The sequence below is a fragment of the Corvus moneduloides genome, chromosome 12 (assembly GCF_009650955.1).
Source record: "Corvus moneduloides isolate bCorMon1 chromosome 12, bCorMon1.pri, whole genome shotgun sequence".
Classification (NCBI taxonomy): Eukaryota; Metazoa; Chordata; class Aves; order Passeriformes; family Corvidae; genus Corvus; species Corvus moneduloides.
The window spans coordinates 7,761,632-7,789,417 of record NC_045487.1 but is presented as its reverse complement, the minus strand read 5'-3'; the positions used below and the strand labels follow the sequence as shown (position 1 = coordinate 7,789,417).

The window sequence follows — 27,786 nt, the reverse complement described above, 5'->3', positions numbered from 1 at the left end:
AAGAACCACCTGCAAGCAGGGAGCTGCCTCTGCTCTATCCTGAGAGATCTTCATCTGGGACAGTTTAGTCCCAGAGGAGATCAGTAAGACCTGAATCTGCAGTGAGCTTGAGATTAAACACAGTCATTAGGTTTCAGTTACCCCAGTTCTACCCTTAATGCAGGTTTCCTAATTTACAAGTATTCTGTCAAGCTTCCCAACACATAAGGGTATTTCTTTGGTCCCACCCACTGCAGCTGTGGGTCTGGGTCAAACATCATTCCTAGAGCTGGGGTTTTAACAGCCTCCCCAAATTCTGGAAGAGGCACCACCACCAAGGCACTCTGCTGATGCAAGGCCAGATTTTAAGCTTAACAGTGTAAATTCATTGGGAGTCAGTTTAATCAAGAGCAACCAGTCTCAGTCTATCTATACTTTTCTGTCCCCCAAGAAACCCACTCCCATTGAGCAACGTTTAAAGAGCAGTTTAAGCTTAATGAGCACAACTAGGGAACAAGATCCTTCTCAGGAAACACATCCAGCTGCAGCTGTGACTCTCTGCCACTGCCTACACAGCAGACCCATGGGAGCTACAGTGCAGCACTGGCACAACCACACACATCCTTAACTATCTGACCTATGCACCAAATGCCACCAGAGGTTACAGTAAGACCTTACAGAGATCCTCCTAGCAGTGCTGGATATCCACAGGTGCCAAATATTTTTCTTTTAGGCCCCTCTGTTTTGGAAGATGCCAGACCTATGTTACGGCTGTGTGATCTGCAGTACAAAAGCAGTTGTGCCAACTTCAGGAAAGCTGCCTGTTCCCCACTTCCAGCAGAATTTTCATGCACAGTGACAAAAAAAAGGCAAGCAACTGAGCTGATGAACAGCCTGCTGGAAAACTCCTGGCCTGAATCTACAGTGGGCACCACAAATCAGGAGGCTGGTGCTACTGCCCGGTCCTGTGCACTCACCTGCCGCCTGGCAGTGGATCACCAGGATATTGGCCATTTCTGCAAATTTCACACTGGAGGGATTCTTCTTGATCTCCTTGAGGAATTCCCCAAGAGCCACCTCACACCTGTAGAGACGCAGAGCAGCTGGTCAGAACTTGGTTGCCTTAGAGCAATTAGGAAGAACTTATGGAGACTGTCTTCTGCAGGTGCACATGGAAGGATGCTGGTGGCACGGCAGAAGTGTCTCCACACAGGAGCAGGGTCAGGAAAGACGATGCTGACAAGCTCACCCTGCCCCACAGCAGACTGCACACAGCTGCAAGGACAGAGGTGATGGCAGCCCAGAGGCCCCCCCAGCTTCTCACAACTCCCCCACCGCCACACAGGCTCTGTGGATATGGAGGTGCCTGGGATGAGGAGCAGGGGGGCAGGTGACAGCCAAAGCTTTCAGTGCTTGTTCCTTGACATGGGGATGCTGGAAAAAAAGAGATATGGGTAGGATGCAGAAAGGCCTGGCAGCAGGAGAGACCCAGGCTGGTCTCACCACTTACTTATGCCCTACAAAACCAGTCCAGCCACTCTCTCCCAGCACAAAATGCCAAGATCCTCTGACCTCCCTGAGAACACGCAGACATTCCTGCACTTCAAAATGCCTCTGTCTTGGGGACCAGCAGCAGTATCTGTGGAGCCAGCTCCCAATCCTTGCTTCTCTTCTCCACCCAGGAGATGCTGGGCTGGAGCTCTGCTTTGCCAAGAGAAGCTGTCATGCTGCAAGTTTCTTCAGAGAGCTCATGCCCATCCCAGAACCACACACCAGGCTCTGTGACTCCGACATCAGGTGCTTGGAAGCCAACAACTCAACCAAGCCAAAACAGTTTGTCCCCCAGTGTAGAGTATGGTCACGGGATGGGGGAGGCCCTTGCCAAAGACACTCTGATCCACTGCCCAAGCCAATCTGTCTCCCACCACACACATGGAGCTTCACTGCAGTTACACAGAAGAATTGCAAACCAATAGCAAAAGTGATGGATGAACAGCGAACATCACACAGCCCTCATGCCCAGCCCGCCTCCACACTCACATTTTCCGTATCTCCTTGCTGTTGTCTCCCAGGATCTGGAAGAGTCCATCTAGGATTTCTGGCAGGTAATCCAAGAGGTTGATATCAGGCACAGACTCTAAGACCAGGATCTAGATCAGGGAGGAATACGAAAGAAGAGGTGAGTTTTGGAGATGCGGACTAACATCACCAGCACAAATCTGGCAGGATACTGAGGAATTCAGAGCTGAGCTGTGTGGGATGGGGGGGAAGAAAAAGAGGACACTGTGGAGTTGCCCATCTTGGGAAACAGCTGAGCTAGCACAGCAAGCAAGCAATCAGCCTGCAGCAGTGCTACCTTTCCAATCACAGCTCTGCAAAACAAAGCAGGGATCGGGAATGACTACCAAGACGCATCCAGGCAGACCTGGGATGGCTGAGAGAGCACAGGGGAACACATCTCCCCATCCTCTGGCCAGGCACCAAGAGCTCCTGCCTTGCAGAGAAAGGAGAGAGCAAGTGGAGATCCCTTGCCTCCTGGAAAGCAACATCCCTCCATCACCTCTGCGTGATGGAAAGCAGCCTAGCGCTATCCCTTGGGAGACTGTAACCTCTAGAGCACAGTATGTCTATTTATACAAGCAACACTTTAAGTGTACTTTCTACAATGCCCTGAGCAGGCTGGCAGAAGCGCAGTGCCTCGTCACTGTGACTGCAACAACAAGGTGACAAGGGAGCTGCCCTTTTAAAGAAGCAGGTAAAAAACTCTGCTGGCTTAAAAACCTGCTGAGGTAAGTCCAGGAGCTCACACATCACTGTGGATACCTGCAGTTTGCCTGGACATGGGAAGCTGATGGGACACAACGTCCTGGAGTTCAGACTGGAAGGCACACATGGCACCCCGTGTACCTACCCAGGATATGATGAACTGGCGGGCATACTGGTTGTTGGAGTAAATCCTCTCACGCAGCAGCGGGATGAAGCCTACCAGGTCGAACTGGTTGCTCTCTGTCACGATATCCTGCAGAGCCCAAGCAGAGGGTGTTAGGATGCCTAACAACACACGTCCACGCAGCAGCCCTCCCACCCTGTATTTTTAAGGCACGTGACAGGAAAAGGATAACAAGCATGAGTCTGCATGTCAGGAGACCTGGGGAGAAGGAATCATGCAGTTTATTCAGGCAATGAGCTGGCAATTCCCCTCAGGCAGAGACTAATGCTGAGCAGGACCCAGAGAGGGATGCTCCTGACTGCTGTGACAGCCTGGCTGAACAGGAAGCTGGGAAGCTTCTCTGATTCACGCCTCAGTGCTGTGCTGCACACATGAGCAAGCACTTCTGATGTAGCCATGTGGATATGGGTGGGAGAGTCCCCTCACTTCCCTTTACAGCTCTTTCCACATGCTTGGTGGATTTTGCTGCATGGCCGAGTCCCTGGGCCTGGTGCAGTGGAGCACATCTCCCAGCAGGAAGGTTTGCAGAGGAGACTGAGTTAACTGCTGTGATAACAAGGAGCAAGGGCAGGACCTGGCAGGGAGCAGCTCACCTCTGAACAGCAGCAGAAAAGGAACTGGGAGGTCTGTGGCAGTAAAAGACCATCAGCAGGCAGAACAGGAACGGGAACCAAGCCCACACCTTGAAGCAGCAGCAGCAGCTCCACTCGTATCACAACTCCCTTAGGCAAGGGAGGGAGAGCAGAGGAGCAGCCCTTCTGCTGCCTGGCACAGCACTGCAACCTTCAGACTCAAACCTTGCTTCCACCAGCTCCCACGAGCTGAATGCACGCATGCCACTGGGATAACCCACGAGGCCCTACATCCGGCTGCCTGAGAAGGCTACCAGAGCCTTGACTGAAGAGGCTGCAGCCAGTGAGAGAAAAAAATATTCTGACAGCAGCCACAGGACTGAGGTGGGATGGCTTTAGCAGCTGCAGCCTCAGGGACTGACATATCCCCAGCCAGGACATGCCTCCAGCTTGCACCAAGGACTCTCAGCAGAGAGCAAAAATACCTTGAGCAGCCGATCCAGGAGCTCAGAGCCACTTTTGACATTTGGGTCAGGATCAGCAGCCAGCTGTGAAAGACAGAAACAAAGAGACGTTGCAACAGCAGGTCCCAGGTCTGCTCCCTGTTCTGCAGCGCAGCTCACAACAGGCTCACAGGACTGTTACTCTCCTTTGACAACACAGGGACAGACATACAGAAGTCCCTTTATCTCCAACTTCTCATTAGGCTCCAAAAAATTCTCCTGAGAGACTTCTTAAGGGAGAGATCAAGCACACATCACCTCCCCCAGCTATGCAGGTTTTCATGGGCCAGCAGTCACTCCCAAGGAACAGAGAAGTGCAGGTTACCAGTGAAAATCTGCAAATGCAGACATGCACAGACATAGTTTTGACACTACAGACCCCACAAAGCCAAACTGCTGCAGATCCACCTTGCCTGCAGCAGTTCTCTCAGCCTCATTTTCTAGTACCATTCAACAAGGAGCAGGAGAATACATCCTGGAGGCGAGGACAGAGAACAAGGTATCTGACAGTCAACTTCATACCCACAGTATCAGCGGCTACTGTGTAGAAACTGCTCATTTTGCTGATCCTTGTGGGTCCCTTCCAACTCAGAATATTCTGTGACTCTGTCCTTCAGACCTGTCTGGGTCAAAGTAAATCAGTTTGCTTGGAAAAAAAACCTTGAACAATTTGGTTTGGAGATGATGAGGACTAGTCCTCGAAAAGCACATGGGGATTAAGAGGAAGCTTCTTACCTTGCTGAGGCCATCGAAGAGCACATTGAAGTGCGGGAGGACAGAGCCCCTGGCCACCTTGACAATGTTGTAGAGAGCCTCGCAGGCGTAGTACCGCAGTCGACTGTCAGCATCATTGAAACACGTCAGCACTGGCTCAATCAGCTCTTTCAGGTACAGCCCAGAGTCCTGGGGGCACAAGGAGACTGGTTAGCTAAGGACCATGCCACAGCGAGTGGGAAGAGATGCCCTGGAATACACTGCAAATATTCAGGCCTGTGATGGCTTTAGTGCACCTATGCCAGCCAGGATTTACTAATGAATTTTGAATTTTATTACTGAATTTTTTTATTCAGGTACAGTGAGAAGCGATCAGGTTTGCTGGGCATCTGCCTCATCTCCTGCCTGCAGGGCAGAGGGAGCCAGGGATGGATTTCTGTAAGGGCCAGTGTTAGCAATGCACAGCAGGAAATGGAAGGGCTGAAACTCTTGTCAGCTCTTTTAACACAAACTAGCACCCAACCAGCTGAGTCTAGTCCTGCTGCTGGAGACTGAAGATGGACAGAAGCCCTTTAACCACACTTAAGCAGCTGCCAAGATGTAACCCAGGCCAGAAAGTACGCCTGGGCCCAAAGGGTGTGGCTGGGTGTGCTGGGAAAACTCCAACACAACCCAGTTGTAGGCTGCAATAGCAGGAGGGAGCCAGGGAACTGCAGGGCCACCAGCCCGAGTCTCCCCATCACACTGACCCAAGAGGAGCTGCTGTTCTCTCACCGCAACCTGCACAAGCCAAAAAACCCATCACACCTACCTTGCCAAGGGCAATGGAGCAAGCAGCGAGGCCAATGAGTCCCCCTTTCCGGCTGTGGGGGTGCTGGGAGAGCGCAAACTCCTGTGACAGGATCTGGATCACGTGTTTGATCTGGGATGTGTTGTTCTGAGCCACAAACTCTCGCACCAGCCTGGGGAGAGGAGCAAGAGGCACACAGGGAGGTTTAGGTTCTGCCTGATACAAACATTGAGGGGCTTGGTGTCAGAGACAGGGACTTTCAGCCACAACAAGCACCAGAGAAAGCAGTACTGAAATCCAGAATGCTGAAGGAACCCAAAAGCAAAACCAGAGCTCTCCCCTCCTCCCTGCTCACATTCACCAGCAGCTCCCTGCCCTCCTGCTGCTCTAGCCTGCAGCCTCCTACACCGTTCACAAACTCTCAGCCCAGGATGAGCTCTCAAGGGCCAACCCAGTGCAGCTGTGTGCTTGCAGAGAAGTTACCAGGTCTACACAGCCCCTCCAACAGGGCAGGTTTTCAGGGTCATTCACCCCCAGCATGGCACAGAATGGGAGCCCAGCACGCACCCAGAGTGCTGGTGGCTTGGCAGGGAATTGCTGCCCACCAGACCCACACACAGTGCCATGGTTTTGGACCCTTCCAGCCACCCATAAGTGCTTCAGTTAACATCCCATATATATAACTTTACTACTAACAGTATATTTCAATATTCTTAAAACAGCCCAAGACTTAACAAAAAGCCAACACAGTTTCCATATACAATACCTGCTCCTCCCCAGAAACTTGCAGGTCGTTACCCAGAGATAATTAACACATCAGTCGCGGATGAAGAGATCCATATCCCTGCTCCTGCCTACAGAACTGCTTCCAGGTCCCAGCTTGCCCAACCAGCTCTTCAGCCCCAGTTTGCTGTTGGCAGGGCCCTTGGCCAGGCAGGGAGGCACAGGCAGCTGTGCAGGCAGCTGTGCAGGCAGCTGTGCAGGCAGCTGGAGCATTGGTGGTTCAGTGGTAGAATTCTCGCCTGCCACGCGGGAGGCCCGGGTTCGATTCCCGGCCAATGCAGTGCTCTTTTTCCTCCTTTTTCCTTGCATTTCTATCCATAATGCAGACTTAGGCACCTCAAAAACTTTGCCTAAATAATCATCTTTACCTTAACTGTCAATAAAGGTGCAAAAGCTTTCACTGCCTAATTCCATACAGGGTTTCTTTGGCACTATATAAATCTCACACTTCCAAACAGGTGCCACCGGCCATTCACACACTTTATAATCCAGGAACATCATTACAGAAGACGTTTATGAACTTTTCCTCCCCAAAATTACGAACACCAGCTCTGCTCTCATGTAGCTCTGCAAAAAGCAGTTGCTCCCTTTCGCTCTGGGGGCACCAGGCAGCCCCTCCCTCACTCTCCCTACTCCAAAGCCAAGTTCTCCAACAGTTACAGTCCAATCCCCACTCACAGACTGCTGCTTTAGGGATTATGGCTCCATTTCCAGTCCTGCTCCAAGAAGAGAAATGCACTGAGCTCGAGCAAGACAGATCATTGGGATGATCATTTTACTGCCTACATTTCACTAATGGAGCTTTGAACAGGAATAAATTTACAGGCTTCCTTCGCAAGTTTAAAGGACTCAAGATTTAACTAATGAGGCAAAAAGTGCAGCATCAGAGCCTGCAAGCAGCAGGAGCTGCTCCTGCATTACCAGCTAAAGGATAAGGAGGTTCCTGAGTCAAGAGGCAGCAACTCCCTCCTGGCTTGATGCCATGGACATGGGAGTGATGCTGCTGGGGGCATTCTGCGATGGCTTTTAGATGAACTAAACCTGTGAAATCTGTAGGAAAAGTTGGCCCTTGCTTTTTCCTCTTCACACTCTTCCCAAGTTGTACTTGCAGCTTGATCACATGAACTGCCTGACCGCAAAGCAGACTTTAGTTAGTGTAAGGCAAGCACAAACCCTTAATCCCAGGGCAGAGTAAGCTGGAACAGAGCTGCTTGGATAGGGCACAGAGCATCACCCCTCACAGTGCAGCAAAGGGGTTACTGAAGTACCCCTGAGACTGGAGTTATGACGACATTGCAAGAATCCCACCCCGCAACACTGCAACCCACCCAAAATAAATTATTCCTATAACAATGAGAGAAAACTAAACGCACAGAACAGCAGAAGGCACTCACTGGGTTGGGTTTCTAGCAAAGCACACACTCACTCTTTCCCAGGTGCCACTTTTCTCTGCTGACCTCTCACACAGCCCCCTCCACGTTTGAGGCAGGCAGTTCCCACATCCCACACTGAACCCTCAGCAGAGAGACTCCATGCCCATGTCACGGACTGCCACGCGTGCCTGACTGCTCCCCTTGCAGGCCCACCACGGCCACATCTCCCACCCAAAACTCACCCACCAGCTCGGACCATCACTCCCAGCCCTGCGCTGGGCTGCACCCTGAGGCGATGCTTCAGATCTCCTGTGGGAGCTGAGCTCTCAGGCAATGCCCAGGGAGAACACACTCCTTCCCAGGGAAAGCTGCGGCCCAGCACAGCAAGGGTGAGAAGACAGGCAGGGTACAACAAGCAACACCAGAGGGGCATGGCCACACCAGAAGGTGCCTGCAGACCTTTGCCTGGAATGCTCCGAAAGGAAGGCCCGCTGGAACAGCAGCTGTGCACAGGAAGAACCAAGGGCAAAACCCGATGGCCAGGGGTGACAGCAACACTTCCCACCTCTTCTAGCCAGCATCCAGCATGGGACAAGCTTGGGTGAACCCTCGGGGGAGAGGTGGGATGCCACCAGGACTCTGGATGTGTCGCAGCACAGCAAACAGTACATTTCCTACAGTGATGCCACTCATGTATTCACCTCGCATAGGGCTGTGCAAGCGCAACTGCACCGGGCACCCGCCGTCAGAACGAGCCTCTGTCACGGGCTCTTGGGATGCGCCCGGAGCCAGCGGGTCCTCACCCGCACCCAGGAGCTGACGCGCTCGGGGATAAACTTCAGTGGCCGGCGGGATGGGGCTGGGAGACAGGGAGCAGCTCTGGGAGAGATCCCTCCTGCCCGAGCACCGCCCACGGCGCTGTCCCCGACAGGGTCACCGTGTCACCTGAGCCCCTTCCCGGGGCTGCCGAGCCCGCAGGGACCCAGGCCAGAAGCTCCGGTACCCCGGACGTCCCGGGGTGACCGCCACCCCCGGGCAGCCAGGCCGCTCCCTCCCGCCGCCCGGTGTACGGCTGGACCCACCCAAGCATCACGGGCCGGCTCCCGCCACCCCGGGGCCGCAGGGAGCCCTAGCAGCACAACACCTCGCCCCGCCCTTCCCCGGGGCGCCGGGCCAGGCTCCCTGACCCCAGCCCCGGGGCCGCCCGCACCGGCACCGCCCCCATTCCCGCTGCCCTCCCGGCTGCCGGTGGCTCCCGCCGCTCACTTCTCTATCTCCAAGGCCGCCACCTTCCTCTTCTCATAGAGTTTGTCGGTCAGCGCCCGCACCACGCCGGGGGTCAGCGGCGACAGGTCCCGCTCCGCGTTCATGGCCCCGCCGCCGCCACCGGCGGCCACGTGACCCCGACCGGGCGATGCGGCCACGTGACCCCGACCGGGAAGCGCGGCCACGTGAGCCCGCTCCGCTGCACAGCGCCCCCGCGCGGCGCGGAGACACGCTGCACCACCGGCTCATTAACCCCTGGGGTCATTAACGAGAGCGTCATTAGGGAGAGACGCCTTTGCCCGGGTAGCCCGAGGAGGCACAGTCCCGGTTCTGGGCACAGGTTTATGTCTAAAAGGATTTAGCAGCACTTAATCATTGCTTAATTTAACGTTTACAAAGTGATTGGACAGCCTTAGCTGCAACAGTCACTCAATTATCTATAAAGTGTTTTAATTGAACTCAAACATGCACCCACGCAGACACACAGGTAGATATTTGTAAATGTACCCAACTACAACTATTAAAATCTCCCCTCAAGCGCCAGTGAAAGACTTGGATCGAATGCATTGGTGTTCCTCAGCAGGTGAGGGTTGAGCCTCAAGGTGTGGGGGTATCGGCCCAGACTGCACCACTTCAGCTTGTGGTACAGACGGATTGTTTGTGCGTGGCTAAATGTCTCCTCTCCAAAGGATTGCCCCTCTTGTGCCAGCATATCTGGCCACTTCACACGTCACAGGGTGCCTTTTGAAGGAGACTGGAACATCTAATTTCAAGATCCCTGTGATGCCCTTGGCACACCCAGCATGGAGGTGTCCCACCCAGGTAGAGCTGGAGAGTCCAGACTAAACCGGAATTACTGGCAAGGGCAGGATTGACAGCAAAAGGGATGGATGTGGCGAGCAGCTGCGCCAGGAATCTGCACCTCACTGTGGATTTATCTGAAGTTTGATAGAGAAAAGCAGGAACAGAAGATGCCACTTCCCATAACATGGAGCCTTTTCTGCAGGGCTGATGCCCAACTCTCATTCCAGCTGCTTCCAGCCAGCTCCTGCCATATAGCAAGCTGAGCCAAAGAGGGATTTCAGCTTCCGCTGGCTGGTTATGGGCTCAAGGGCTGCCTTTGTTCAGGCCAGTACCTTCCTACGTGCAGCAAAGACCTCAGAGAATCCACTGATGTGGTGATAATCCCCCCCAACTAAACCTACCATGTCTAGAAGAACAGAAAAGCTTCCTACAACTTTCTAGCAGGAAACCCTGCAAAGAGTCCACAAGAAAAGCTTGGGGGACAGAAAGCCCAAGGAAGAAAACTGTGTCTAGGATTTGGCTGCTGCTTGGCCAAGTCAAGAGCAGGGCACACATTTTACCTGTGTGTATGATCACACTTCATGGTTAATGAATTTACCTTTGCCACAAAAGTCCTCAAAATAAACTGAGAAAAGGGAACACAGAGCACAATGACACTGGTTTGAGTACAGGATGGCACATGGATTGACACCACAGTGCCACTGGTCCAGCATGGGGAGCCCAGCACATCTCCCTGCTTCAAACACAGCACTCAGCACAAAGGTCAAGTAAAATCAGACAAAAAAAAAAAATTACTAAAAGTAATGTGCAGAATGTAATTAAACCATAACCAAGTTTAATTAAAATGTAGTAAACAGGGATCAAATACAATCTAATGGAACTGGGACATCACACGTGCCCACGAGAACAAAATGTGAGTTGAGAGACAGTGCAGAAAATCCCCCACCACCTTTCCTGCGTTGTGTTCAGCTGAAGAGGACAGACTGGTCAGAAAATCCCATTTCCAAGAAGAACTCCCTTCCTGGAGAGCAGAAGTCAGTTGCTTGTCTAAAAAGAATTTCTGAGACCTGTTCCTGGGTCTGCCATATTTTGGGGTACCTTTCCTCCATGGGACAAGCACTGGTTCCCAGACCAGAGCACACCCTGAGCAGGTCCTCACCTGGACAGGTACGATGCCATCGTTACAAAGGACCAGAGGGAGCTTCTCTGAATCCCCCAGCGGGTGCCTCTTGAAGCACAGCACAGGGTCCCCTCTCCTATTACAAAGGCCCGGGCACAGGACCCTCACCCAAGGCAGATGCCCCTCTCCACTGATAGCGAAGGTCAGGCTTTTGGCTTTAGTTCTCTGCGGCTGCAGAAGAGGCACAGAAATAATTTCAGCTGGCACTAACCCATTTCCCACTGGGCAAGCAATGCAGCAAAACACCCACTGTGTTTTCCCTGGCAGGTGCTCCTGTACCCCACAGCAGAGCCGCCCCTCACCCTCTCCCTTCCAGTTGATTTAGGGCCATTCACAAGAGGAATCTGCTTCAAAGAGAGAGAGCCTTCCAGAATAACAGTTTAAAATCCTTTCACTTAACTGAATCATGCAGTACAGCAGGTAAATAATGATGCACCAGATGAGACATGGCAAATCCCCTGGCTGCAGTGATATGAGACATATGGAACAAGCACAAGCACAGCATGAAAACAGTACAAAAGCAAGAAGACAAAAATAAATCAACACGATCATCGGTAAAGATTATTTCCAAGGACATTAAAAAATGAATTTCTTATTAGGGCAGAAAGCTGACTTCCCTCATTCTAATTCAGCTACTAAAGTGTTGGGGAAGGCCAGGTCAGAGCCTCACTGCACAGGTCCCAGGACAGAGGAACTGGGCTTCTCTTGGATAACAGCTCCAGTCACTCCCTTAGTAAAAAACAGCTTAATACGCCCCAGGGAATCACCCAGGATCATCTCATTTTACAGAAACAAAGAGGAAATAATGAGTGCTGACTTGATGACACAGAAACTGCTTCATCTAAGCCTTTGTCCTTGGAAAGCCCCAGCTCAGCTGTTGCACATTTCAAACGCTTCCAGTTGGCTGCCTAATGTTTCCCTGTCTTCAAAGTCATTTAGACAGGCTAAACTATCATTCTCATTTGCTGTGCTGCTCTGCTCTAACAGCAGCTACTGCCTCCCAGATCATCTCATGCCAAGCACCTTGACATTGTGCTTATAGCTTAAAGACAGTATCATCTCTAAAAACACCCTCACTTACTTTACGAAGTGCCTCAGGAAGGGTGGGGAGGGCGTTCAGGATCACTCAGCCCCAGTGACCCACTCTCCCACCCGCAGACCTGTGTCCAGCTGGGTCTTACCAAATCCCAACAAGCTTTTTGTTTGGCCCTTCTTGATTCATAGCACCTTCATGAGCAGATCCTGGAATGCAGAGAAAACTTGGCAAGAACAGGTGGAGGGAGGTGGAGAAGAAGGAGCAGGGCTGTTAGCTCTGCTTGGAGGCCCCTGTTATCTTCTGCCAAATTAAATTAGGGTTTAATTACAACCTAAAGGGGAAATCTAATTTTGATGCTAGAACAATGCGTATATTTTATAGTAACAGAGAAACAAGCACATTCCAGTGAGGTCCACGAGGAATTAATTTCCTCTGGGGCCACTTGCTGGCCGCTTGCCTGTTTCTCTTTATTCCCATTTTTTAAAACCAAATTAGGCTTTTGGACATGGGAATGATGAATCAGTGTTCAGCTTTTAATCACCCCATCTCCCCCTCAGTTAGCTTTGCTGGACCTGAGCCTGCAGACACTTGCTCCTCCTGATGCTGAGCTGGTGGCCACTGAGGGTCCCAAGCATCTGGCAGGAGAGCAGCCTCTGCTCCAAAGGGTTTGGCACGGCCCCTTTGCTGGCTCTTTCTGGCTGGGGATGCTGTGAGAGCTCCCTGTTCTGCTCTGCATGTTAATTAAGCAGTAATGTATCTTCTCTGGGTCCCTCAGCAGCCACCATGTGATTGTGCATGGCAGAGGTGCAAATGAAGATGGTCTCCAAGCTATTAACACCTCAAATTGCTCATCAAGAGCCCGGCAGAAGGGCAGCATGTCAGATATTATTTCTGGTCCACATTAAGCACTGTCGGTATTCTAAGTGATCAGAACAAACTAATTCAGTCTGACTTGATTTCAAGAGAATCAAGTATCAAGCCTCAGGAAGGTGAGATCAGTAGAACTGAAGCATCCATACATCTAACCTTGTTGGAGCCCATCAGCAGTGCCTCCCAGCATCCATCAGACACACATTTATTTTGTCCAGGAGAGAATTTTTTTTTTTCCTGCCTGGACAAGACTCTTATATGCGTAGATGGTTTTTTTCTTCCAACTGTTCAATCCATTCTTTCCTCCTCACTTTCTAGTCACTGAAATGTCTTTCAGAGAAATCCCTTTCCGGGGATGTATCCTGGCCACCCAGCTTCTCTTCCTGTGGCATTACCAAAATCTTGGCCTTGGCCAGCGCTGATTCCATCTTGGAGCCACCTAGCATTGACTCTGTCAGACAAGAGGGAAGCTTCTGGCAGCTTCTCACAGAAGGCACCCCTGTAGCTCTCCCACACTACCAAAATGTTGCCATGCAACCCAGTACGTGTCAACCTTTCACTAATCTGTAGTAGTGCTAAGATTTTATGATTTGGCCTGCCACTATGTTTGTGTCGGAGGGGAACCTGCAGAGAAATCACAGTGGGAATTACATTTCCTGTAATTACATTGCATCCTCACTGCTGGATAAAGTCTGCCTAAAAATGTTGTTGTAACTGCTGGTGTATTTCTATTTTTAACGTTGCTCCTTTTTTTTTTTTTTTTTTTTTTTGTTTTTAATGACATTTGAAATTAAGTTATTTTCTCCATGGGAGCTCTGGAGGGCTGGGAGTATTTTGACAACCCAGAGACATTCAATCAAAATAGTTTAAAAACGGAAGAGGATTTTTATCCAGGCTGATGTATAGGCTGGGATTTCTGTTTGCCCCTTTAACCCTTTTATTCCAAATTCAGTTTCACACCTGCGAGATGGGTCATTTGTTATATTACATATTCTCCTTGGGAACTGACCCTTTCTATTTTCTTCCCTCAGATTTTGAGCTAACCCATGAAATCTAAGGTAGTCTCATAACTTCTCTGGAAGAGATAAGCTAAACTATTTTAAAATAATCTTTTCAAAAGCCTTTCTACAGAGAAAAACCTTCCCTGAAGGCAAGGCAACCCAAGAAAGAAAGGGAAAGAACCCACATGACTGGTGTACTGTTATTTTGCCAGGCACTTTTGAATTTATTTTGTGTAAAGCTCTCTTGAAGCCTGTACATCATCAGGCTTCTGATGTGGAGGCATCAAAGTCATGCAAGGATAAGCACACATACTGTGCCCTGTGCCCCTGACTGGGATCCTTTTTCCTCACCTGTTTGTTAGGCTGTGGTTTTCCAGGGCCACCTCCTATTGCTGATACACGGTGCTTTCCTTGACGTGTGCTAAAAGCAACAGTCTCCTCTGCAGCCTTTCCCCTTTTTATGGACAGGTAAAACACACACAACTGTCTCAGCAGCTGCAACAAGATAACCATCAACATCTCCCCCTTGGAGGCAGAGGTGCATTTCTTGTTTGAGCATGATGGCGAAGCAGAAATGTTCCTTTTGGACCCGGCCAGCACAAGGCTGAAACCAAACAAGAAGCAGGCAGGACATGGGCAGGTAGGACAGGCACCTTAGAAGCATCCAGGCACTGCTCATCCTGCTCATGGAGTGCTCTTTGTGCTTCTTTTTGCAGGGATAGGTCCAGGGGCATTTGGACAGACCCCACTTCCACTGGCCCCTCGGAAGACAAATTCATCTGGTGCGTTAAGGAGAACCTGGAGCTGGTGGTCTTCTGCCTGTGTTGCCAAGGGGTGCACATGGAGCTGGGGATCAGCTCCCAGGAGCTGAGTTTTGGCAGCTGCTTCTGCACAGGTCACTCATCCCATGGGCACGCTGAGACTTGTGACAAAGAGAAAATGTTTGACTCTGGTTTCAGAGGCACAGATGAAGCTGCTCCAAGGTGCACTCAGTGGTGAGGCTGGTGTGACTGTCCTGTTTCGGCAGGACAGACAGCAAGATCCTGGTCCTGAGAAACCACACCCCACTGTGAGAATTAAAAGGCACAACTACATCTGCAAAATGCTATCAAAGGAAGCCAAACGAAAGCCTGAGTAGTGTTCCAGGAACCACATATAAGGGATAAAAACAATTAATTACCTGAACAGGACCTAGTATTTGTGAAAGGAAATCAGGCGTATGTGGTGGATGTCACTGTGAGATGCAAATATACTGAAACACCTTTGGAAGAGGCCACGATGGAAAAGGTGAGGAAATATCAATACCTTCAAAAACAAATTCATGAACTAACAAATGCAGCAGACATTGTGCTTACGTATTAAAAAACAGTATCATCTCTAAAAACACCCTCACTTGCTTTACGAAGTGGCTCAGGAAGGGCGGGGAGGGCGCTGAGGATCGCTCACCACAGAGACCCGCACTCCCATCCGCAGCGCCAGCACAGGAGCGGGCTGCGCAAAGCCCGGGCTGCGCTCGGGGGTCCCACACCGCGCCTTCCGTGCCCTGGCCCAGCAGCTGAACTCTGCCTCCGCAGCAAGCGGGGCACGACAGGACGGGCCGGGCTGCGCCGGGCCCCTGAGGGCGGCGGGGAAGGGCCGCGCCCGCGGAAAGGCCGCCCGCCGGCGCTGCAGTGGCGGCGCTCGGCCACACGGGCGCGCCCTCGGCCCGGCCTGGCGCCGGGAGCGCTCCGGCCCGGGGGGCAGCGGGCAGAGGGGCCTGGGCCCGGGCCTGGACGGACACCGCGGACACGGCACACGGGACGCGGGGCAAAGCCCCCGGCCGCCTCACACCCGCCTCTGAAGCGGCTGAGCTTGCTCGTTTGAACACAAGAACACGCAGCACACACGGGCTGTTAAATGCCAGGATGCAAGCCAGAGACTTACCTTCGCCCCGGGGAAGGGATTTCTCTGGAGGCATTTGCACAGTGGGAGAAATGAACACGCAGGTGAACAGCACTTGCATTACCTGTGTATTTATTGTCTCTCTCCACACGATGCTTCTTCACCTCTGGAGCGAGTCCAGAGGAGGCCACCAAGTTGATCAGAAGGATGGAGCGCCTCTCCCATGAGGAAAGGCTGAGAAAACTCGGATTGTTGAGTCCGGAAAAGAGAAGGTTTTGGGGTGACCTAATTGCAGCCTTCCAGTACCTGAAGGGAATTTACAGGAAAGATGGGGCAAGACTACTTCCAAGAGCATGTAATGACAGGATAAGGGGGAAGGATTCAAACTGAAAGGGAGTAGGTTTAGATGTTAGGAAAAAATTCTTCCTTGTGAGGGTGATGAGGCACTGGCACAGGTTGCCCAGGGAAGCTGTGGATGTCCCACTTGTTTCTAGGATGTCCTGTAACCTCTTAGGGCTGGTTTAAAAAGAAACCTCCTCAGAAACAAGTCTTGCACTTCGCAGGAAAACACTCTAGGCCAAGGCTGGGAATGCAGGGAGGAAGGCAAGGAGCAGAGAGGACCCATCCCAAAAGAGAGGGGCCAAAAGGCTGTGGAAGTGCTTCCACCAGCACTGTGGAGCTGAGACTAAGCCTCCTGACAGAAGCAGGTCAGCCTGGAGCTGGAGGGACTGACAACAAACTGTCAGCCCCTCTGGGTTGCTCTCACCCAACCCAGACACTCCTCACATGAGACAAAATTCATCCAGGAATTAACGTGGTGATTTAATGAGAGCACAGGTGGATTGACACCAGGGAGAGAGGAATCTTTCCTACAAGGGCCAGGACAACCCTATGACACATACTGGTCCCAAACTCTGAGATGTTAAAAAAAAAACCCAACAAGTCTCAAGCTGTGTGGTGGTTTCTGAGCCTGCTTGGGACACAGCTTTACACCACTTCCCACACCCGCCTCCCAAAATAGAGCAGATAGAAATCACACTGCTTCTGCAAACCACATGTGAAGAGTCACATGGGATGATACGACCCTGCCAGCTCAGGCTGTGTAAGAGCCATCAACATCAGGACAGAGAGGTAATGATAGTGCCCAAGGTCCCTGCCAGCCCCAAGGACATGCACCAGAAACCACCACCACCCCTCCACATTAAATGCAAGAATTTGATGGAACACTCTGAGTTGGAAAGGGCCCACAAGGATCATCGAGGCCAACTCCTGGACACTCAACAGTGCCAAGACTGGTTCCCTGGAGCATGGCACCATATGTGCAGCATCCTTAGCCAGGCCCCCAGGGACCACACACAGGACCACCCATTAGGCACAGCCAGGGAACTGGGTGAAAGCAGCCTCCCAACAAAGCACCAACTCTTTCCAGGTAATCCCAGGACAAGGCACCAGAGACCACACACACAGGAGGTATTTAAATGGCCTTACATGATGCACTTTGAATTTCTCCTCCAGGCAATCAGATGCAGATTGAAAGGGCACTTTGGAGCAAGCCATGGACAGATGTTTGCAAGATCTGATTTTTGAGTTCACGGAGAGTCCTCAGCTCCTGCTGAAACCCACAGACCACAACTGTACCATCACCCTCAAGAAGAAAAGTCAGAGGAGGGTCTGAGGCCCCTCAGGCTTCATCCAACATGGCTCATGCCTCTCCCGGAGTATTCCTATGGGGTGTAGCTCATCTAATTTTTTGGGGTGCAGGCACTAAAGCTCCCCAGTCACTTGATCCAAGGTGAGCTGGACCAGGGCCAGCCACAATCAGCAATGCAGGCTGGCACTGCAGGTCCTTGTAAAGATCATCCTTAGGCAGCTCTACTTCCCTCTCTTGACAAGTTATGGCCCTGGAAGTAGTCTCCACTGACTTTACTGTGGTTATTCTGACTTGCACTGATTTTACAGATGACAGAAGCCATTAAGCCTTCTCCTTCCTCATGCTTTGCACAGCAGCCAGGGGATTTATAAGCATCAGGTGAGCTCCTGATTCTCTATGAGACAGAAGAATGCTTCTCTATCAGACTTGAGGCAAAGGCCCTTCTGAACAAATCAGTGGCTCTAACAATAAATACAATTTGTGGTCTTTGTTCAAAATTAAACAAGCCCCGACAGCTGTAATTTGGAAGTGCTGTTTAAAGCAATCTGCACCAACTACAATCTTACCAGCTACTCCAAAAAACAGATGCAAACAGATGACTATTAACCCCTGTAACAAAGAGCAAAGGAGGAGAGATGTGTTCCAGCTGTCTCTGTGGCCAGGATCTGGATACTCACCATTTTAAGATGTCTTCATGGGGGCAAGTGCTGAGAGCTTGAAAACACAAAGAGTATGGCTGCAAGGGTTAACAATATTAGGAAGCAGTGGGAAGCCAAAGAGCTGGTTGAGCATAACCACCTGAGAGCAGCAGGTTGCTCCTGGTTGGATCTGACAGGCAAGCAGAAGGCTTCCAGCCATGGAAAGAGAGAGGTTCTCAGTCTGTCCTCTTCTTAGGGCAAAGGCTGCAGGAGAGGGGAGCTGGATCTCAAAAGCTGAACCCTGAGGACAAGCTCACAGCATGGCTGGTGGGCTCTTTGCCTGCCAGCATTGCTGTCCTTCCATGGGGCAAAGAGCAGGGTGAGAAAAGGAGGGACGTGAAATGATGGAGCACGTCCTGAAGTCCTCACCTAAGAGGAAACATTCCCGCTCGTCTTAACCACTTCTGCCGACCCCCAGAAGGTGTCTCCACCGGCCCACGCTGATGCGGCACATCCCGCGCAGGCAGCGCAGCCCCAGCCCAGCGCACCCTCCAAATGGGATTCTGCAGCAGGTCACCACGGGCCACGGAAGGAGAAGGTAAAGCTGCAACGATAATGAGCACAAAATGAAAAGCAAACCAAAAAAACCTCCAGTTTAATATACTTGCTAGGGTCGAATCCCAAAATAAATCAGACACTGAAGCTCCATCCTGCTGAATATGCCGGCATTGCCATCCATCTCCTGCCCAGAAGGAGCAGGGATCCTCACCCTGGCAGAAATCAGATTAAGGGTGTGGGGGGCTTTTACCGAATGTAAAAACCGAGTTAACGTTGCTGCTGAGCCACTGTTAAAGGTCACTCACATGGTACATCAGAATTCCTCCCTGCTTTACCTAGAGTGAGGCAAGCATACTCCCAGGACATGCGCTCACAGTCCAATGGTCCCACAGAGCTGCTGGAGATGGGATAAGGGATGACCAGACAGGATTGACCTGGTCCAAGTGACACTGGGGACAGCTGGGGACAAGTGGGTGGTGATGGAGGCCAGCAGGCAGGAAAGAGGTGACAGTTACCAGTGAGAAGAAACAAAGCAAGCTCCCAGCTGGAGAGGTTTCCTGTGGAGGAGAAGGATGACTCTCCCGAGGGCAGAGCCACTGAAAAGACAGCTTTGAGTCAGGCACTGTTGAAAATACACAGCAAGGCAGCTGGGCCCAGAGGACCCCTGGGGTGCCCGACCCCCCGGTACTCCTACCTCCCTCTGCTACATGAAGCACACAGTGGAGAGTAAATAAATCCTTCTTGCTCCATCCCACACCACTAATTCTGGGATGGGCATCTCTGTGGGCTGTTCTGCGCTTTGCTGAACCCCATTCAATCTCCCTGGAAGCTGAAACCCTCCCCTCTCTCTGCTCCTGGCTGCCTCCCTGTCCCAGTCAGGGCATACATCCCTAACATCCCAGAGTTCTCACACCTTAACCCGGCTGCTACTGGTTCTCTGAGTTGGCAAAGACAATACACAGCAATCTGTCAGAGTTCAAGGATCATGTGGACAATGCTCCTCACCATAAGATTTAGTTTTAGGTTGTGTTCCCTGTCCAGGAACAACCTTGGGCTAGAAGGAATCAGCACAAAAATCCCCAGTGCAGACTTATACCAAAAAACTTGTAAAGATCTGGCACCTGGATTCAAATTTACAAGGGGTTTGAACCTCTTCTTCTAAGAGTTTAAAGATGTCTCAGCTACCCTCTGAAGACAGGAGCACCAGAAAAGAGCACAGCCATACTAGAAACAGTACTTTTGGGTAGAGCAGTGCCAGGGGTTCAGATGGATTTTCTCTTGGGAAAGCTGTTTGATGCACAGCTTGCAGAAAGCAGGAAAAGAAGGAAGGGTGACAAAAGATGGAGAAATTAAGAGGAATGAAGTCTGGGAGATTATGTCACCTTACCCATCACTGTCACATACAGTGAGGGCTGTTCCCACCAACAAACCAAAAAGAAACATCAATGTTTCATTTCATAAACAATAAAGCTCTATAGAAACAGGCCTTGAACCTCCTGCACCTCCTGCCCAGAGAGAATCCATGCAGGAGCCATCCAGGCAGCACTGGTGGAGAGGCTTGGATAGGGAGGGGGATGCCCTTTGCAGAGCCCATGTATCTTGGGCTCCCACTGTGAGCCTTGGCTAATGAAGATGGGCAGAAAGCAAGGGCAGAAGCTGGCTGCTCCCCAGATTTGCAGCTGAACAGTGCTGGCAGAGCAAGAAGTCACCTTCCAGCATTTGCTGACTGGCTCCAAAATTAGAAGGCAATTCCCGCCCAACCTGCCCCCCCCAGCCTGATCTGGGCATGGATGACACATGAACATCTCCCAGGCTAGGTTCTGATGGCACGGTACAAAGCCAGGGAGAGAGTCAACCACCTGACAGCACTTGGGATATGCAGTGCTTTTCCCCCAGGCAATGCTTTCTCCTTTGCCTCCTGTACCCTCAATTCACCTCTCCAACACCCCAGAGCTGCTCCCCAGTCCAGCAAGGAATGACAGCTCTCAGGGTCTGTCACCCTCATGCAAAGGAGGCGGCTGAGGCTCCCCAAACCCAAGTAAGAGTTGAAGTGACTCCCATGCAGCTGTTCTGGGCTCCAACTTCCATTGTAATGTCTCGAGTCAAAATCCTCCAGGTGTGTGACAGTGGGTAGAAGCCCTGAGGCAGAAGAAGCTGCCTCAAACATGCTGTAGTGCTCCCAGAGCTCAACCAGAAGGTGCCATGCCCAGGCCTGGGGGCAGGCTAGCTGACTTGCCAGCCAGAGAGCTGGGAAAAGAGCAGCACCATGCTGGAAGAGGCAGAGAGATGGAAGGTGCATGGTGACTATCACTGTGCTGAAGGTAGAAAAGAAAGAAGTCTACAGACACGTTGAAAATAGGAAATCATTACCACCTGTCTTTGTCCTGACAGAGCATCCCTGTCCCACATCCCATGTGCAGCTTTGTGTCTCTACTACAGACTTGGTAACAACATATGCTGGCTGACAATCCACTCCTTGGCGAGCATCTTTACTTTTCTTTCTGTCTGAATAAAGCAAATAACAAATTTCCAAGTCTCCCTTGCTTCAGCTCCCCAGTGCCTCTGCCTATGGGTAGAAAGACTCTCTGCAAGCTGTCCATGGCAGACACATGGCCACCCCAGAGGTGATCCCTGCCCACCACCGAGCACTTGCTCCAAGAGCCTCCAGCTCTGAGAATTAGGAAACAACTCCTCTGGTACACCAAGCAAACACTGCTCTACTGCTGCCAAACCTCCTGCAGCCGAGGGACACATCAGCAGCACCTTCCCCTCACAACTCAACCCTCCTTTTCTAAGTTACCCAGGGGATTTAAGCAGGGAAATAGCACCTATGGGGCTACCAAAGCCCAAAACATAGGGCCCTAAGGAGCTGAGAGCACCAGGGGCAAGAAGGGGTTGTGTCACTCATCTGAGACTCCCCAGCACCAGGGGCATGGGGGGTAAATACATTTCAGATGGATGTTCCCACTGTTCCTGCCTCTCCCTGCCAGGGGCTGACAGAGCGCTGCTGTCAGATTTCTGCCTTGCACTCTTTTTCACTGTCTGCATTTTCCATTTCTTCCTTGTTATAAAAAACAACAAAGCAAAACCCCATCAACTGTAACACAGAATTGGTTTTTTTTGTCAGCACCAAGGCTGGGATCTGGCTCGCAGGGTCCCTGCAGTGACACCTGCCTGGGGACATGCAATGAGAGAGACAGAGACAGGAGAAATCACTAATGCCATAGGAAGACCCACTTGGGAGGAGAAAGGCTCCTGTTCAAAACAAATTGGCCAAGAAAATCCTGAATGGAAAGAATAATTTTCTACATGTTTAGCTAAACAAATCCTTTCCCCAAAGAATCTACTGGCAATTCATTACTCTGGATCTGTAGCCAAGATGTTCCCACTGTCCAGAGATGTCAGATCAACACACAAAGGTGGTTTGACGTGTGCCACAGAGGTGCAGAGTTCCCTGCTGATCTATCCTGGCACGTGGACTGCTCAGTGCCTGTTAGCTCTGCCCCAGGGAGGGAACACATCTTGCACGGGAAAACAAAGAGGTGATGCAGAAACAGCAATGATCAATGCAGATGACAAGGCAGGGGTCCTGAATAAAGGATGAAAGCTCTAGAGAACAGCTACATTTGGGGATGAGCCTTTGGCGGCCTCTGTCACAGGTCTCTAAGAATATCCTTGTGTATACTTTGTATTATCTTCCTTTTGAGGGGAAACCCAAAGAAAACTGAGGAGCTGGTTACTGACCTTAGAAAGGGGACAAATTAATCTTTCAAGAAGAAACCTTGAAGGTAAAAAATAGGACAAAATGTTTGAATTGGACTCCAGATTTAGTTCCTCCTGTGGGGAGATTCTGAAGATCCGTTCCAGTGCTACAAAAAACCTCTTGGTGCAAAGGCTTAGCTCAGCTTTGAGCTATCAAAGATCCAAGGGGTGAAGAGAGCGTGTTCTCAGTCTGTCTCTAACCCTGTAGGTGTAGACAAAGAGTAACCACGGGAGATTCATGGCTCCACAGCGGGCATGGATTGGCACGGGTTGGGCACATCCAACCCCACAGCCACAGCTGGACTCTGCTGCTTCTACCATTGCTCTGCTCAAAAAAGCAGCAGGGACTAGAGAGTGAGGAGGAAAAAATGGATTGAACAGTTGGAAGAAAAAAACCATCTACGCACATAAGAGTCTTGTCCAGGCAAAAAAATACTTTTCTCTCCTGCCCAAAATAAATGTGTGTCTGATGGATGCTGGGAGGCTCTGCTGATGGGCTCCAACAAGGTTAGATGTATGGATGCTTCAGTTCTACTGATCTCACCTTCCTGAGGCTTGATACTTGATTCTCTTGAAATCAAGTCAGACTGAATTAGTTTGTTCTGATCACTTAGAATACCGACAGTGCTTAATGTGGACCAGAAATAATATCTGACATGCTGCCCTTCTGCCGGGCTCTTGATGAGCAATTTGAGGTGTTAATAGCTTGGAGACCATCTTCATTTGCACCTCTGCCATGCACAATCACATGGTGGCTGCTGAGGGACCCAGAGAAGATACATTACTGCTTAATTAACATGCAGAGCAGAACAGGGAGCTCTCACAGCATCCCCAGCCGGAAAGAGCCAGCAAAGGGGCCGTGCCAAACCCTTTGGAGCAGAGGCTGCTCTCCTGCCAGATGCTTGGGACTCTCAGCGGCCACCAGCTCAGCATCAGGAGGAGCAAGTGCCTGCAGGCTCAGGTCCAGCAAAGCTAACTGAGGGGGAGATGGGGTGATTAAAAGCTGAACACTGATTCATCATTCCCATGTCCAAAAGCCTAATTTGGTTTTAAAAAATGGGAATAAAGAGAAACAGGCAAGCGGCCAGCAAGTGGCCCCAGAGGAAATTAATTCCTCGTGGACCTCACTGGAATGTGCTTGTTTCTCTGTTACTATAAAATATATGCATTGTTCTAGCATCAAAATTAGATTTCCCCTTTAGGTTGTAATTAAACCCTAATTTAATTTGGCAGAAGATAACAGGGGCCTCCAAGCAGAGCTAACAGCCCTGCTCCTTCTTCTCCACCTCCCTCCACCTGTTCTTGCCAAGTTTTCTCTGCATTCCAGGATCTGCTCATGAAGGTGCTATGAATCAAGAAGGGCCAAACAAAAAGCTTGTTGGGATTTGGTAAGACCCAGCTGGAAATGAGCTGCCCCAGTGCCCAGGGCTTCTTCCCTAAGCCCTCCTCATAGCCACAGCTGATTTACAGCTCCCAAGAGGCTGTGTCCTCTGAACAAAACTGTTTCTGGATGAGCTCTGTTCTTTGTAACAGCAGCACTTCAATGCCTACTGGTTAACTTGGCTTGGTTTCTGGGGCATTATGGAAAAACCATTTGCTGTTGTCATAAAAAGTGCCCAGCCCAGACTTCTGCACTCTGTAGAGAGGTCACAGCAGGAGGAACTGCCAGAAATGCGTTCATAGATGTGCCCCAGTATGAGTGCAGGATTGCTCTTGGGCTTGGGAAGCACAGCCCAGCCCTGGATGGCCCTGCTTCCAGGTGTGTTCAGATGTGTGCTCCCCCCAACAGATGCAGCTGTTCCTAAAGCTGCAGACCCTGCTGATCTCTGTCAAACACCAAAGAGCTGCTCTGGGAAGGTGAGTGTGGTTTAACAGGCCAAAATTCCCTTCATCAAGGTGGTCTTTGCCTCAGGCCACAGAGGTCTGAGGAAGCAGCTTTCCTTCCAGGGGAACCAGTATGGGGGCTACACCAGCATCAAACTGATGGAGATCACCTATTCCCTGAACTGCCAGCCTGATCATGGCTGGCCAGTGTTATTTCCACAAGGGAAATTCAAGAACACTTTGTCAAACCCCAGGCAAACAGCCTTGGTCTTTGCAAAGTACAAACAGGACACCAGGAAGAAGAGCTTTAAGCAGAGGGCAAAGGTGCACCTACCTTATGGTGTTCACCTGGCTGTCTGTCTGGAATGACCAGTGGTACAGGGCAGGAAGTGGGCTGCAGTTGGTCATCTCCATGTACAGCACTTGTTTAGTGTCATTCATGACACAGCCAAAGTCCAGGGCCTTGGCCTGGAGACGGAGATTTGGGAAGTGGACTTCTCCCCGAACAGCGATGTGCTCCTCATGAGGATGCTCCATGAAGGACACCCTGAGTGCCCTCTCTGCTACCCGGCTGTTCAAATTGTTCTCATAAGCTGGGTTAAACTGGATGCAGAAATGAAGTTCCTCCCCTACATCCAGCACCATGGGCTGCAAGGAGATGAAGAGCATTAATCACCTTTGTGATCATGTCCCAGTCTGACAGCAGGAAACAGTAAATGTTAAAAGTGTGACCCCAGCCTGGGCTTCTCAGTTCACCCTCATTTCTTTACAGTGGGGGTCTGACTGCAGGCACCACGCTCTGGCCCGAGATCCTGTCAGGCTCACGTTTCTGTGCTCAGCAGCAATACAAGGGGATGGCTGCTGGAGAGCTGGGATGCTTTCCAGGAGACATCTTTACTGCATGGCTTGCCCCGATCTGCTTTCCTGCTCCCTTCTCCTCGTGTCTTAGAGCCAGCATGGATGTTACCAATTCAGGTAAGATTTTGCTTCTTTCAGCAGCTCTGCTGATGCAGCTCAGGCCAATCCACTGCTGACACTACAGAATAAACTTCTCAACTCGAGGACCTCTCAACAGACCTCTCAACACCACATCCCTCCTCTTCAAACCCCACAGAATGAGCCCACAGATGCCCACCTTGGAGTCTGCAGGGAGGGGCTGCTGGTTCACATCACAGATTAGGAACGGCTGCTCCAATTCCAGTACAATGCTGAGTGGAAGGGAGCAGGTGTCTTTTAAAGACAGAGGCTTGGACTGAAGAGTCAGGAGAGCACTGGGTTGCTACAGAAACAGGAGACAAGGGAAAACAACCTCAAGTGGCCATAGACCTCCTTCCCCTTCCGATGCATTTCACATATTTCAACCCCCAAAGCACATACAAGCCTGACAGACATGTCAGTAACATTTTCAGCGTGGATCCCGCTTGGATTTGCATGCCCGACTTCTCCCATGCCTTGCTACAGTGACCTTCACTCCACAAAAAGTGCAGAACCACCAGTGCACTTTCAAGGCTTCCTTCTCTTGATGCCCAGACAAAGTAACTGACCCTGTGAAGTATTGGGGGGACCTTTCTGACAGCTGCTTCTCCTCTGGGAAGAGACAGACTTCTTGTTCACTCTAATGCTTTCAGTTCCCTTAGGCAGAGTGCTTGGCATGAGATGATCTGGGAGGCAGTAGCTATTAGATAGAGCTGAGCAGAAAAATGAGGATGATAGTTTAGCCTGTCTAAATGACTATGAAGACAGGGCAACATTAGGTAGCCAACTGGAAGTTATTGAGATGTGCAACAGCTGAGCTGGGGCTTTCCAAGGACGAAGGCTTAGATGAAGCAGTTTCTGTGTCATCGAGTCAGCAGTCATGATTTCCTCATTTCTGTAAAATGAGATGATCTTGTAAGCATAATGCTTACAGAAATTTGTAGAAATTTGTACAGAAATAAAAAAAAAAAAAAGAAAAAATCCATATATGAAGGGAAACAGGTGATAGAAGGGTCAGTGTCAGCAAACCCTCTCTTGGAAGCAGAGGGGAAAGAATCCATGCGAAAAAGCCAAATAACCCAAATAGCCAGCCTGCCTTCAGGGAAGGATGTTCCTAGGATGCCCTGTGGCCTTCTAGGGCTGGTTTTAAAAGAAACCTCCTCAGGAACAGAGATGTCTCACACTTCACAGGAAAACACTCTGTTTAAGCTGAATACTCAAGACCCTTTCCTGATTTCTCATGTTTTTGCTTCCCCAAATGCCTCCCTTTGTTTCTCACTCCTCCCTCTGATACAACACCACAACCCAACTCCTCCTCAGAGCCTACAGACTTGACAGTCATCTGTGTTGCACATGCAATGCAGGGAGTTGGGCTGCTGACCAGCCTGGTGACTATGAATCTCTCTGGACCCAAGGAAAATGGAAAGCCCACACCCAGGGGAGTCAGGCTCTGCAGGAGCCAGGTAGCCACAAGTTGAACTCTCAGATTCTGGATTTCCAGGCAAGACATCCTCACCAGTGCCCTGATCACTCTGTTTCCCTCTCCAGTGAAACCTTTGGGCTCAGAACTGCACAGGGACAGTCCCACTGCAGGTGATTGAGCAAGTCTTCCTCAAGCTACCACTGAGGCAACCCTTTCTCAGAACACCAGTATCAGCAGAAGCTTCATGCAGACACATTCCACATTCACTTCCACATGTGTGTCCAGTGGTCCTAGAGCCAGGGAATGCACACCAGGGTTAGCTGGCATTTTCTCTGCAGAGTTGCTCTTTCCCTGGGAAGAAAGGCACAGAGAGGAGAACACCCCAAGACTCTGTTAAAATCTCCCCCTGAGCTGCTCTCCAAGGGTGCTGCAAAACCTGGCTGCCCTTGGGACACCAGGGCTGGCTGAGAGACTGGGGTGAGTGGTTATGGAAATATTGACAAAAGTCAATTTGTCAATTCTAATGATCCCTGGGAACAGTTTCCCACATGGATGGACATCACACTGATCATTAGAGCTGGCACACTGAGTTTTCCCCCTCCAGGACTCAGGGCTAGACCAGCCCTCTGCCCATGTTTGTCTTCAGAGGAAAAGGAAAGCTGCTCCCAGATGCTCCCACCCTTCACAGAGCTTTTGTTTTGCTCCTTGCTTCTCCTGAGTAAAGCACTTGGGATTTGTTTAATTTATTTCCTGCCTGGGCTTCTAGTCTTAAGTGTAACTTACTTTCCCTGGCCTTCCTTTCTGCCCCAACACATAACACTGATAACCTCCTGTTTGCTCCGAAGGAGCAGTATTTCTGTCAGCCTGGATTTTGGGATCAGCACTGGGTTTTGGTAGCTATGGAAACACAAAAAAGCCTTAGCAACTGATGGTGGCCAGCAAGGAAAGCAACTGGTGCTGCCATGGAAACTTGTGGCCTTAAAACAGTTTCTTGAAGTCACTTGCTCCTTTTCCCAGGCAAATGTCAAGGGGCTGCAGAAGAAGCCCCTGTGGAGGAGATCTGATAGGGAAGGCTCAGCCCTTGGCAGGGACCTCACCTGAGCAGTGCTGGAGCAGCCTTCGAGCACCATCTCCACAGTCTGGCCTGGCCTCAGGTCCATCTGCAGCAGTCGCAGCTTAAACATGGGGCTGCCAGCTCTGGGGAGCATCTTTCTTCTTGGTGCCACCTCTTTTGAAAAATGTGGAAACCTTCT

At 50.8% G+C, this 27,786-nt stretch overlaps 1 protein-coding gene and 1 non-coding gene across 4 annotated transcripts in view; one reads left to right on the top strand and one right to left on the bottom strand.

Moving 5' to 3' along the window:
* The window catches only part of VAC14 (VAC14 component of PIKFYVE complex), a 65,671-nt gene extending 50,294 nt beyond the window's left edge, over positions 1-15,377 (bottom strand). Inside the window, exons 1-8 of one of the 3 annotated variants that reach the window (XM_032121797.1) lie at positions 14,173-15,377; positions 10,894-12,156; positions 5,530-5,680; positions 4,740-4,907; positions 3,987-4,049; positions 2,891-2,998; positions 2,020-2,129; positions 957-1,063 (exon numbers count right to left, since the gene is read on the bottom strand). In XM_032121797.1, the coding sequence (XP_031977688.1) occupies positions 957-1,063; positions 2,020-2,129; positions 2,891-2,998; positions 3,987-4,049; positions 4,740-4,907; positions 5,530-5,680; positions 10,894-10,913 (727 nt within the window). In that variant the 5' untranslated portion in view covers positions 10,914-12,156; positions 14,173-15,377. Of the gene's footprint in view, positions 1-956; positions 1,064-2,019; positions 2,130-2,890; positions 2,999-3,986; positions 4,050-4,739; positions 4,908-5,529; positions 5,681-8,930; positions 9,089-10,893; positions 12,302-14,172 lie in introns of those variants that run through there. The other 2 variants (XM_032121798.1, XM_032121796.1) reach the window with 2 other exon arrangements.
* On the top strand, positions 6,501-6,571 carry TRNAG-GCC. The gene has a single exon. It is a non-coding gene; the product is annotated as a tRNA-Gly (tRNA).
* Positions 15,378-27,786: the final 12,409 nt, after the last annotated feature.